Source organism: Anomaloglossus baeobatrachus, chromosome 8 (assembly GCF_048569485.1).
Source record: "Anomaloglossus baeobatrachus isolate aAnoBae1 chromosome 8, aAnoBae1.hap1, whole genome shotgun sequence".
NCBI lineage: Eukaryota > Metazoa > Chordata > Amphibia > Anura > Aromobatidae > Anomaloglossus > Anomaloglossus baeobatrachus.
The window spans coordinates 35548255-35561204 of NC_134360.1; the positions used below are offsets into that span (position 1 = coordinate 35548255).

The 12950-nt window shown below is 47.3% G+C and overlaps 1 protein-coding gene across 2 annotated transcripts in view; it reads left to right on the top strand.

Moving 5' to 3' along the window:
* Positions 1 to 12950, top strand: part of LOC142249119 (coiled-coil domain-containing protein 3-like) — a 41259-nt gene that overhangs the window by 18422 nt on the left and 9887 nt on the right. For both annotated transcript variants that reach the window (XM_075320713.1, XM_075320714.1), the window contains exon 3: positions 11621 to 11795. In XM_075320713.1, the coding sequence (XP_075176828.1) occupies positions 11621 to 11795 (175 nt within the window). The remainder of the gene's footprint in view (positions 1 to 11620; positions 11796 to 12950) is intronic.

A 12950-nucleotide genomic window follows, 5' to 3' on the forward strand; every position in this document is an offset into this window, starting at 1 on the left:
GTCAGGTCTCTTCTACACGTTCCCAGTGTTGGTGTATACTGGTCAGGTCTCTTCTCCTTATTCCCAGTGTTGGTGTATACTGGTCAGGTCTCTTCTACACGTTCCCAGTGTTGGTGTATACTGGTCAGGTCTCTTCTCCTTATTCCCAGTGTTGGTGTATACTGGTCAGGTCTCTTCTACACGTTCCCAGTGTTGGTGTATACTGGTCAGGTCTCTTCTCCTTATTCCCAGTGTTGGTGTATACTGGTCAGGTCTCTTCTCCATGTTCCCAGTGTTGGTGTATACTGGTCAGGTCTCTTCTCCATGTTCCCAGTGTTGGTGTATACTGGTCAGGTCTCTTCTACACGTTCCCAGTGTTGGTGTATACTGGTCAGGTCTCTTCTCCTTATTCCCAGTGTTGGTGTATACTGGTCAGGTCTCTTCTACACGTTCCCAGTGTTGGTGTATACTGGTCAGGTCTCTTCTCCTTATTCCCAGTGTTGGTGTATACTGGTCAGGTCTCTTCTCCATGTTCCCAGTGTTGGTGTATACTGGTCAGGTCTCTTCTCCATGTTCCCAGTGTTGGTGTATACTGGTCAGGTCTCTTCTCCACGTTCCCAGTGTTGGTGTATACTGGCCAGGTCTCTTCTCCACATTCCCAGTGTTGGTGTATACTGGTCAGGTCTCTTTTCCACGTTCCCAGTGTTGGTGTATACTGGTCAGGTGTCTTCCCCACGTTCCCGTTGTTGGTGTATACTGGTCAGGTCTCTTCTCCATGTTCCCAGTGTTGGTGTATACTGGTCAGGTCTCTTCTACACGTTCCCAGTGTTGGTGTATACTGGTCAGGTCTCTTCTCCTTATTCCCAGTGTTGGTGTATACTGGTCAGGTCTCTTCTACACGTTCCCAGTGTTGGTGTATACTGGTGAGGTCTCTTCTCCTTATTCCCAGTGTTGGTGTATACTGGTCAGGACTCTTCTACACGTTCCCAGTGTTGGTGTATAGTGGTCAGGTCTCTTCTACACGTTCCCAGTGTTGGTGTATACTGGTCAGGTCTCTTCTACACGTTCCCAGTGTTGGTGTATACTGGTCAGGTCTCTTCTCCACGTTCCCAGTGTTGGTGTATACTGGTCAGGTCTCTTCTCCTTATTCCCAGTGTTGGTGTATACTGGTCAGGTCTCTTCTCCACGTTGCCAGTGTTGGTGTATAGTGGTCAGGTCTCTTTTCCATGTTCCCAGTGTTGGTGTATACTGGTCAGGTCTCTTCTCCATGTTCCCAGTGTTGGTGTATACTGGTCAGGTCTCTTCTCCACGTTCCCAGTGTTGGTGTATACTGGCCAGGTCTCTTCTCCACATTCCCAGTGTTGGTGTATACTGGTCAGGTCTCTTCTCCACGTTCCCAGTGTTGGTGTATACTGGTCAGGTGTCTTCCCCACGTTCCCGTTGTTGGTGTATATTGGTCAGGTCTCTTCTCCACGTTCCCAGTGTTGGTGTATACTGGTCAGGTGTCTTCCCCACGTTCCCGTTGTTGGTGTATACTGGTCAGGTCTCTTCTCCACGTTCCCAGTGTTGGTGTATACTGGTCAGGTCTCTTCTCCACGTTCCCAGTGTTGGTGTATACTGGTCAGGTCTCTTCTCCATGTTCCCAGTGTTGGAGTATACTGGTCAGGTCTCTTCTCCACGTTCCCAGTGTTGGTGTATACTGGTCAGGTCTCTTCTCCACGTTCCCAGTGTTGGTGTATACTGGTCAGGTCTCTTCTCCACGTTCCCAGTGTTGGTGTATACTGGTCAGGTCTCTTCTCCATGTTCCCAGTGTTGGTGTATACTGGTCAGGTCTCTTCTCCATGTTCCCAGTGTTGGTGTATATTGGTCAGGTCTCTTCTACACGTTCCCAGTGTTGGTGTATACTGGTCAGGTGTCTTCCCCACGTTCCCGTTGTTGGTGTATACTGGTCAGGTCTCTTCTCCACGTTCCCAGTGTTGGTGTATACTGGTCAGGTCTCTTCTCCACGTTCCCAGTGTTGGTGTATACTGGTCAGGTCTCTTCTCCATGTTCCCAGTGTTGGAGTATACTGGTCAGGTCTCTTCTCCACGTTCCCAGTGTTGGTGTATACTGGTCAGGTCTCTTCTCCTTATTCCCAGTGTTGGTGTATACTGGTCAGGTCTCTTCTCCACGTTCCCAGTGTTGGTGTATACTGGTCAGGTCTCTTCTCCACGTTCCCAGTGTTGGTGTATACTGGTCAGGTCTCTTCTCCACGTTCCCAGTGTTGGTGTATACTGGTCAGGTCTCTTCTCCATGTTCCCAGTGTTGGAGTATACTGGTCAGGTCTCTTCTCCATGTTCCCAGTGTTGGAGTATACTGGTCAGGTCTCTTCTCCACGTTCCCAGTGTTGGTGTATACTGGTCAGGTCTCTTCTCCACGTTCCCAGTGTTGGTGTATACTGGTCAGGTCTCTTCTCCACGTTCCCAGTGTTGGTGTATACTGGTCAGGTCTCTTCTCCATGTTCCCAGTGTTGGTGTATACTGGTCAGGTCTCTTCTCCATGTTCCCAGTGTTGGTGTATATTGGTCAGGTCTCTTCTCCACGTTCCCAGTGTTGGTGTATACTGATCGTCTCTCTTGGGGATGTATACGGATTTTTCTTCCCCTCTACTCGTGTTGGATTGGGTTGAGGTCTGGGGACTGTGGGGACAATCCAACTCCTTTACTTCATGGTCATTAACCCATTTCCTCACCAATCTCGGCGTATGCTTCGGGTTGTTGTCCTGCTGTAACACTATGTCGTCCTTTTCATACCCATAGTACTCGAGTGTATGAAGTAACTCGCCTTGTAGGAATCTCACCTATAGCTCAGCATTGAGACCACCATCCATCCTGGTCAAGTAGCCAATGGCTTTGGCTGTGAAACCCCCCGATATCATCAGGCTTCCTACACCAAACTTCACAGTCCCTTCAATTTCTCCTTCTGTTAGCCTCTTCTTCCCTTATTTCTTCGAGACCCATTTGCCCCAAGCAGAGTCATCTATTGACTTTCATCGCATCGCTCCAAATCACCTGTTTCCAATCTTCCACTTTTCGTACTTTTTGTACACTCGGCCGTCCCTTCTTATGACGATATTGAAGTTGCGGCTTCTTCACCTTTTTTCGGGCCACCATTCCAGACTTGTGTAACGTGCGTTGCTCGGTGCTTGTATGGACGTCTGTGATCTCACTATTATGAAGCAGACGAGCCTCCTCCACTGCCGGGTGTCACCAGAACTGATAGACTTTGTAATGAGCCAACTTGTTGACGCCTATATTTTGCCTGGACGTTACCTCTTGGCTTTTGAATGGATGGACGGACTTAATTTCCTTTTCTTCCATCTCTCATGGCCTCACATGATGCAGTTTGCCAATTTTCTTGGCTGAGAGACACCGCTATCGATGATCTGGATGATGTTGTTTCTCTTTTCTTGGGAAATCTTCTTCATGGCTCCTAGCTTCCAGCCAGTGACCTTTTTCTTGGGAATCACCCTAATAACACACTGAGATATTAGGGAATGTGAGAACAGGTTGTATTTTGAAGTATACAGGAAGAAAAAAACATTTTCCATCTCCAGGAGCAAAACCGTAACAATGCAGTGACCTGAGAAGAATCTGTATAACTAATCATATGCTAAACAGCTGCAAGTCACATTTATGTATGAGACAGCCAAGATGATTGTCTATAAAATGAAGGTCGTCTCACGCTCAAAGCTGTAGAGGATGGTGAGATATGGAGCCTGAAAGTCAAAAGCTCAAAACATTGTTACCCTTTTGCTCCTCACCGTACAAATAATTCTTAGTGTTTTCTGTTTTTGGCTTTTATAGTGTCGTCCTATCAGGGTTACAGAGACATGGGAGAATCGTGACGCAGAGCGGGTGGTTGTGCTGCTGCAGTATTCTCGCGTTTCGCTGGCAACACCATGTCTGAATGATTAAAAGCCATAAAGGAGAACTGTTGCAATGGCTGACTGAGCGCCTTTCATCTCTCCTGACCTATGTGATTTAGTTCATACTTGTATTCACCAGCAAATAACAGTTCTGGAGCAATGCACAGAAGTCTGCATTGTGCTGCTCCTCTGTTCCTCCTTGAAATCAATCAATCAATAAAAATCCTGGTAGCTTCCATTCTCCATGTAAGTAGGGCATGTCCCTGAACGAGACTTTATTGGATCTAATGGAAATAGTGCAAGAGCCAAATTTATCTTATGAGCAACATCAGTCCCAGCTTCCGTCCTACGCGTCGTACTGCGCTGTATAACGAGGTCCACTGTTAACAGAGGGATATCTGCGCATGCGCAATTACTTGCACCTGCTTAAAAAATAGACGCGCTCGACTGTGTCCAGAACTCCCTTAGAAGTGAATAGAGAACGCCGAGCTCCCCCAAATATCAAAGGAAGCTCAAAATGGGACTCCATTCTCAAAACAGGAATGGATGCGCATGCGCCTTCCTATCCACTTGATCAGCTATTTCCTAAAAATGCCATAGAATTTAATGGAGAGAGAGTTGCGCATGCACAGCTACCTCTCTATTCGCAGTGGCCACATCCAGGGTTGGACTGGCCCACCAGAGAACCGGTGGGCCCAGGCACTGGCACCTGCTGGCAGGTCCATCAATGCCCTTACTGATAGGGCCCAGTGAAAAGGGTGGCCTGGGCCCGGCCGGGGTACTTATTTCTCTTTATTAAGCTGTGGGCCTCCTTTCACAGCTGCCCTACCACATGGCTAATTTGCATGCAATGTGCTTCTCATGCAAATTAGCCATGTTGTTGGGCCATTGTCAGTGGAGCAAAGCAGGCCATGGGCATGTCATCCCCCTCCACAGCTGCCCTACCACATGGCTAATTTGCACACAATGCGCTTCACATGCCTGATGGTGCCAGTATAGCACTGGCTTTAGGTTATAATGGAAAATCCTGGTGATCGATGCGCTTTAAGCTCCGGGCTGGGCCTCCCTCCACAGCCCCACTACCACATGGCTAATTTGCATGCAATCTGCTTCGCGTGCAAATTAGCCATGTTGTTGGGCCAGGGTCAGTGGAGCAAAGCAGACCGTGCGCACATCACCCCGCGGCTCAGCGTGCAGCAGCGTGATGTGGTCATCAAGCTGCGACCTCATCACACTGCTGCAGGTAACGTAGAGCGGAGAAGGTGATGAGGATGCCTTGGGAAGGTAAGCTCTCCATGAGCTGAAGACAGGGCCTAGAGGCGGTAGAGTAAGGTCAGGGACCTTAGATGAGAACCCCCTCTCCAGCAGTAAAAGAAAAAACCTGGAGAGGGTCTTTAAAATGCGTAATACCCTATTAGCACATTTTACCACACAATTGGTGGACTTATATTTATTTCATTGTGGACCCCAAGAATGATTTTCTCTGACGGGCCCAGGGTACTCCAGTCCGATGCTTGCCACATCTAACCTATGTCCTCATAGCTTACATAGGTCTGAGATGAATATTCCCCTTTCAATGAAAACTTTGTGTGCAGCCACCACTAGGGGGAGCTCACTGCATACAGCTTTATCATACAGTGAGCTCCCTCTAGTGGTGACCGCAGGCAGTCAGAATTTTATGATGTGACTCCCTGCTGTGGCCTTGGATGGTAATTTAGAAATATTCAGAGATTAATCGGTGCAGAATTTCAGATTTATCTAAATTAGTAAAACAAAATTCTGTTTAGGGGTCCTCGTGGCTGTAACCGTCCTCTTAATAATGGCTTGTTTTCTGTACAGGAATATAGTCTACTCCTTTCTTGTGCGGATTTTTCGGTGCTGACCTCATTTGTTATGTTTAGTTACATTATAGTTTATGTCTATATTCTCTTGGCCTTAAAAGTTACCGGAGAACCCCCTAGTGACCCCTCGGGCAGGAACCTATCCGAGATGGGGTCTTTAATCATGGCGTGTATATGTATATGTATATATTGTATATTTACAGTGGGGGAAGGTTTATGTTATACATTGTGTGGGCCCCCATGGTGGCTTCTAACATGAAAAACATGTGTAAAATCCTATAAGTGGTCCCTAATTCGGTCCTGATGGTGCTTAGTCACATGGCATAACTTATCACTCTCTTGTGCTTATGCTTTGTTACAATGTATCAGCGCAGGTAAAAGTAGATCTGTTTAAAGAAGTACTCCCATCTTACAAAGTGAGGGCATATAATCCGTTTATGATGATGGGGTTAGATTGCCGGTTCATTGTTTTTCCCTGCAATATTGTAGAGTGTGGAATTGCATATGGCCCCACTTAAATAAAGCCGCACCGCAGCTCCATGAGGGGTGGGCGGTGGGTCCTGTCTGGGGGCAATTGCCTATTGTACAGTTTTGGGCCTTTTAAATATAAGGGATGAAGATGTAAAGCATTTTATAGATTTGCATTCAGGAAGTAGCTGTCTGTCTTCATCAGCTTTGGTCACCCAGTCACCTAAAGAACTCTCATCCTCCCCTTCCTAGCTCCTCCTGGCATTCAGTCAATAAAAGTGGCCATTCTTGATACCTTCATTGACCTTAGTTAGGGGGAAAAAAAAGGGAAATAGAAGAGCTATGAATTGTAATTCGCTAGGAGGAAGTAGCTAACTTCTTTTCCTTCCATTGAAAATCAATGCAGCTGATATTACACAATCTGCATTAAATAAGAGTCAGACACAGGGGCTATTTTTACATATGTGATATTTTTATTGTTCTGACCCTGAGCACTGCTCCGATCTGTGAAAATAACTGAAAGCCATTAACGTACATTTCCTGATGTGGTGACAGTGGAGCGTGCAGACGTGACGGTGACGGGACACGGAGTCTAGCTGACAGCGTCCATCCTAATGTTTAAACCAATATTTAGGATCAAAGATAAAACAACTTTGCAATATAAAAGCTTAATAAATCCCCCAGGAATGCAGCGTAATCCGTCGTCTGGCCAAAGGGTGCACAAGACAAGAGCGCCCTACAGCTGTACAGGAGGCCACAAAGCGAGGAGAACCGTCCACCTGCTGCTACTCTGACCGGGGGGGAACGAGAGCAGCTACCAGGATACTGAACAGCTCCGGGCAGATAGTTCTACGTATACTAATCTCCAGTATTATAGTAATGATATTTTTGTACATACAGAGCAGTATTATAGCAGTTATATTCTTGTACATAGGGGCAGTATTATAGTAGTTATATTCTTGTACATAGGGGCAGTATTATAGTAGTTATATTCTTGTACATATGGGGCAGTATTATAGTAGTTATATTCTTGTACATAGGGGCAGTATTATAGTAGTTATATTCTTGAACATAGGGGGCAGTATTATAGTAGTTATATTCTTGTACATAGGGGCAGTATTATAGTAGTTATATTCTTGTACATAGAGGCAGTATAATAGTAGTTATATTCTTGTACATGGGGCAGTATAATAGTAGTTATATTCTTGTACATGGGGCAGTATTATAGTAGTTATATTCTTGAACATAGGGGGCAGTATTATAGTAGTTATATTCTTGTACATAGGGGCAGTATTATAGTAGTTATATTCTTGTACATAGGGAGTAGTATTATAGTAGTTATATTCTTGTACATAGGGGGTATTATTATAGTAGTTATATTCTTGTACATAGAGGCAGTATAATAGTAGTTATATTCTTGTACATAGGGGCAGTATTATAGTAGTTATATTCTTGTACATAGGGGCAGTATTATAGTAGTTATATTCTTGTACATAGGGGCAGTATTATAGTAGTTATATTCTTGTACATAGGGAGTAGTATTATAGTAGTTATATTCTTGTACATAGGGGGTATTATTATAGTAGTTATATTCTTGTACATAGAGGCAGTATTATAGTGGTTATATTCTTGTACATAGGGGCAGTATTATAGTAGTTATATTCTTGTATATAGGGGGCAGTATAATAGTAGTTATATTCTTGTATATAGGGGGCAGTATTATAGTAGTTATATTTTTGTACATAGGGGCAGTATTATAGTAGTTATATTCTTGTACATAGGGGCAGTATTATAGTAGTTATATTCTTGTACATAGGGAGTAGTATTATAGTAGTTATATTCTTGTACATAGGGGCAGTATTATAGTAGTTATATTCTTGTACATAGGGAGTAGTATTATAGTAGTTATATTCTTGTACATAGGGGGTATTATTATAGTAGTTATATTCTTGTACATAGGGGCAGTATTATAGTAGTTATATTCTTGTACATAGGGGCAGTATTATAGTAGTTATATTCTTGTACATAGGGAGTAGTATTATAGTAGTTATATTCTTGTACATAGGGGGCAGTATTATAATAGTTATATTCTTGTATGTAGGAGCAGTATTATAGTAGTTATATTCTTGTACATAGGGGGCAGTATTATAGTAGTTATATTCTTGTACATAGGGGCAGTATTATAGTATTTATATTCTTGTACATAGGGAGTAGTATTATAGTAGTTATATTCTTGTACATAGAGTCAGTATTATTGTAGTTATATTCTTGTACATAGAGGCAGTATTATTGTAGTTATATTCTTGTACATAGGGGCGGTATTATAGTATTTATATTCTTGTACATAGGGGGCAGTATTATAGTAATTCTATCCTTCTATAGAAGGACACATTTTGCGATTTCCCCCGATATGCTGTGCTCAGTGCCTCTCTGCTCCCCTTTGGCTCCTGTTTGTTCTGGTTCCCATCAGTGTAGGGTTGCTGTAGTTTTCGGTCTGGGCAGGGGGGGGCTGGACTCGCCTTCCTCCGGGACTCTTTATGACTTACAGGTTGATACATAACACATTTTCTAGCTCGGAGTTCTGCGCCGTGCTGCGCTCGCTGGTCGTGTATCTCAGCCGCCACTTCTGTGCCAGACAAAATAAAGAGCTGGAATTACCAGAAAGTCTATAAGTCTATACTTTTAAAATATCCGGAAACGTGGACTATTATTTTGTAGCTAACTTTGGATTGAATTGTGGATCTGGAATCCAGACTGGACCGTGATTACCCGATCTGTGGATACAATTATATACAATCAGCAGCGGCAGCAAATTGCTCCAATGTATCAGGCTGGGGCTGTTCAGCTCACAGAGCGTTGTCTGCTTATGGACAGGACTGAAATATCATATCTTCATTCAATGACAGCATGCAGAGATGTAACGTGAAGTCCCTGGGTCCTAATGCAAAATTGGATTCTGATCATGCGCCATTTATAATGCTGGTGTCTTCTTCCTTGGCAGAGGAGCCTTTAGTCTCTCCTCCGACACCTGAGCTCTGGCGTAACTGCCCCATTTGCACCCTTCTGGCGAACTGCCCCTTTTACACCCTTCTGGCGTAACTGCCCCTTTTGCACCCTTCTGGCGTAACTGCCCCGTTGGCACCCTTCTGGCGTAACTGCCCCTTTTGCACCCTTCTGGCGTAACTGCCCCTTTTGCACCCTTCTGGCGTAACTGCCCCTTTTGCACCCTTCTGGCGTAACTGGCCCAGTTGCACCCTTCTGGCGCAACTGCCCCGTTTGCAGCCTTCTGGCGTAACTGCCTCGTTTGCACCCTTCTGGCGTAACTGCCCTAGTTGCACCCTTCTGGCGTAACTGCCTCGTTTGCACCCTTCTGGCGTAACTGCCCCTTTTGCACCCTTCTGGCGTAACTGGCCCAGTTGTACCCTTCTAGCGTAACTGCCCCGTTTGCACCCTTCTTGCGTAACTGCCCCGTTTGCACCCTTGTGGTGTAACTGGCCCAGTTGCACCCTTCTGGCGTAACCGCCCCATTTTCACCCTTCTGGTGTAACCGCCCCGTTTGCACCCTTCTTGCGTAACCGCCCCGTTTGCACCCTTCTGGCAAAACCGCCCCGTTTGCCGTTTGCACCCTTCTGGCGTAACCGCCCCTTTTGCACTCTTCTGTCGTAACCGCCCCTTTTGCACCCTTCAGGCGTAACTGCCCCGTTTGCACCCTTCTGGCGTAACCGCCCAATTTGCACCCTTCTGGCGTAACTCTCCCGTTTGCACCCTTCTGGCGTAACTCCCCCGTTTGCACCCTTCTGGCGTAACTGCCCCGTTTGCACCCTTCTGGCTTAACTGCCCCGTTTGCACCCTTCTGGCGTAACTGCCCCTTTTGCACCCTTCTGGCGTAACTGCCCCGTTGGCACCCTTCTGGCATAACTGCCCCAGTTGCACCCTTCTGGCGTAACTGCCCCTTTTGCACTCTTCTGGCGCAACTGCCCAATTTTCACCCTTCTGGCGCAACTGCCCCGTTTGCACCCTTCTGGCGTAACTGCCCCGTTTGCACCCTTCTGGCGTAACTGCCCCGTTTGCACCCTTCTGGCGTAACTGCCCGGTTTGCACCCTTCTGGCGTAGCTGCCCCTTTTGCACCCTTCTGGCGTAACTGCCCCGTTTGCACCCTTCTGGCGCAACTGCCCCATTTGCACCCTTCTGGCGCAACTGCCCCGTTTGCACCCTTCTGGCGTAACTGCCTCGTTTGCACCCTTCTGGCGTAACTGCCCTAGTTGCACCCTTCTGGCGTAACTGCCTCGTTTGCACCCTTCTGGCGTAACTGCCCCTTTTGCACCCTTCTAGCGTAACTGGCCCAGTTGTACCCTTCTAGCGTAACTGCCCCGTTTGCACCCTTCTTGCGTAACTGCCCCGTTTGCACCCTTGTGGCGTAACTGGCCCAGTTGCACCCTTCTGGCGTAACCGCCCCATATTCACCCTTCTGGTGTAACCGCCCCGTTTGCACCCTTCTTGCGTAACCGCCCCGTTTGCACCCTTCTGGCAAAACCGCCCCGTTTGCACCCTTCTGGCATAACCGCCCCGTTTGCACCCTTCTGGCGTAACCGCCCCTTTTGCACCCTTCAGGCGTAACTGCCCCGTTTGCACCCTTCTGTCGTAACCGCCCCTTTTGCACCCTTCAGGCGTAACTGCCCCGTTTGCACCCTTCTGGCGTAACCGCCCAATTTGCACCCTTCTGGCGTAACTCCCCCGTTTGCACCCTTCTGGCGTAACTCTCCCGTTTGCACCCTTCTGGCGTAACTCCCCCGTTTGCACCCTTCTGGCGTAACTCCCCCGTTTGCACCCTTCTGGCGTAACTGCCCCGTTTGCACCCTTCTGGCGTAACTGCCCCTTTTGCACCCTTCTGGCGTAACTGCCCCTTTTGCACCCTTCTGGCGTAACTGCCCCGTTTGCACCCTTCTGGCGTAACTGCCCCGTTTGCACCCTTCTGGCGTAACTGCCCCGTTTGCACCCTTCTGGCGTAACTGCCCCGTTTGCACCCTTCTGGCGTAACTGCCCCGTTTGCACCCTTCTGGCGTAACTTCTCCAGTTGCATCCCTTATATCTCTGCCCTCTGGCGGCACAATGGCAGATAAGATCCTTCACGTTGATCTCATACCGCCTGGTCCTCTAGATCGCGTACGTGTAGGAGTTGTCATGTGGGTGTTCCCAAGACTCTTGGTTTCTGCCACTGGAATTCATTTCCTCGGAGTGTTTATTTTCCTAGAGGTTTAGTCCTTGACATCGCTGAACTCCCGGGATGAGCTCCGGGTGAATCCTGGGACTGGTTTATGGCACTTACCACCCAAAATGAATTGAAAAAGAAAAATCACATCTGTCCAAAAAGTTTAGTTTCTTCTGTTAAACTTCTACTTTTTTTTTCTCTTTTTCTACCATTTAGGATGGATGAAAATTATAATCTCCTTCCGCACGGAGTCAATTTTCAAGATCCCATCTTCCCCAACACTCCAGAAAACAATCGGATATTCGCAAATATTTTCCAGTTCTCCAACTGTGTAGCCGGAATAGATCCGCAGATTTACTCCCCGGACTGGGAAGCTCAAGAGGACAGCAGGGTGAGCCCGACCGTCGGACGTGATTTACCTCCATGAGTCCTGTGCCATGTTGTCTTCGGTCTATAGATCCTGATTAAATATATATTATATATATATATATATATGTATATATATATATATATATAATATATTATATATGTGACGCCCCTGGACTATCAGGTCGTCACAGGGTACTGCACAAGCTGCCCTTCCGTGCAGTATTCCGCCTCCCTCTTTGTTCTGGGTCCATATCTAAATGGTGTTGTCTCTAACAGCAAATCAAATCCTAGATACACCCTACACCACACCCACCAGACACACCAGTGGACGGCTTGGGTGGAATAGAGTCGCCCACCTGGGGTTTCAGGGAGGGGAGGTGAGGAGTGTAGTCCGAAAAAGAGTCTGAGAGTGAGAGGAGGTTGGGAGCGGTGACTCCTGAAGGAACTGTCTAGGTTGCAGACTGTGGTCTGGGCCTAGAGAAGTCGGACCCCCAGTCGCAGGGGATTGTGGCAAGGTGCCTGGACCTGTCGAGGAGGACAGCCGGCAGCCTAGCACTATCACCGGTCCGGGACCGAAGGCACGACGGGGTACACGGACCCTAGGTCGGGGAATAGCTTCAGGCAACCCGACAATTCACCTGAGGAGAACGGAGCCTTTATGATCTGTTTCCACCCGCTCCAGAATCGGGGCACTAGCGCAACGAGAGGGATAGGACTTTCCAATCCAAAACAGTCCAGAAAATCCCAAGCATGAGCCCTGAGAGCAGGCTCCCATACTTAGGCGGGCTTTACACGCTACGATATCGTTAATGATTTATCGTCGGGGTCACGGTGTTTGTGACGCACATCCGGCGTCATTAACGATATCGCAGCGTGTGACACTTATGTGCGACCTAAAACGATTGCAAAAGTGGCAAAAATCATTTGCCGCGTAGAGGTCGCCCTAAAACAAAAATTTGTTTTCTTCTAATTAGCGATGTTGTTCCTCGTTCCTGCGGCACCACACATCGCTATGTGTGACACCACAGGAGCGAGGATCATCTCCTTACCTGCTTCCACCGCCAATGCGGAAGGAAGGAGGTGGGCGGGATGTTTACGTCCCGCTCATCTCCGCCCCTCCGCTTCTATTGGACAGCTGCTGTGTGACGTCGCTGTGACGCCGCACGAACTGCCCCCT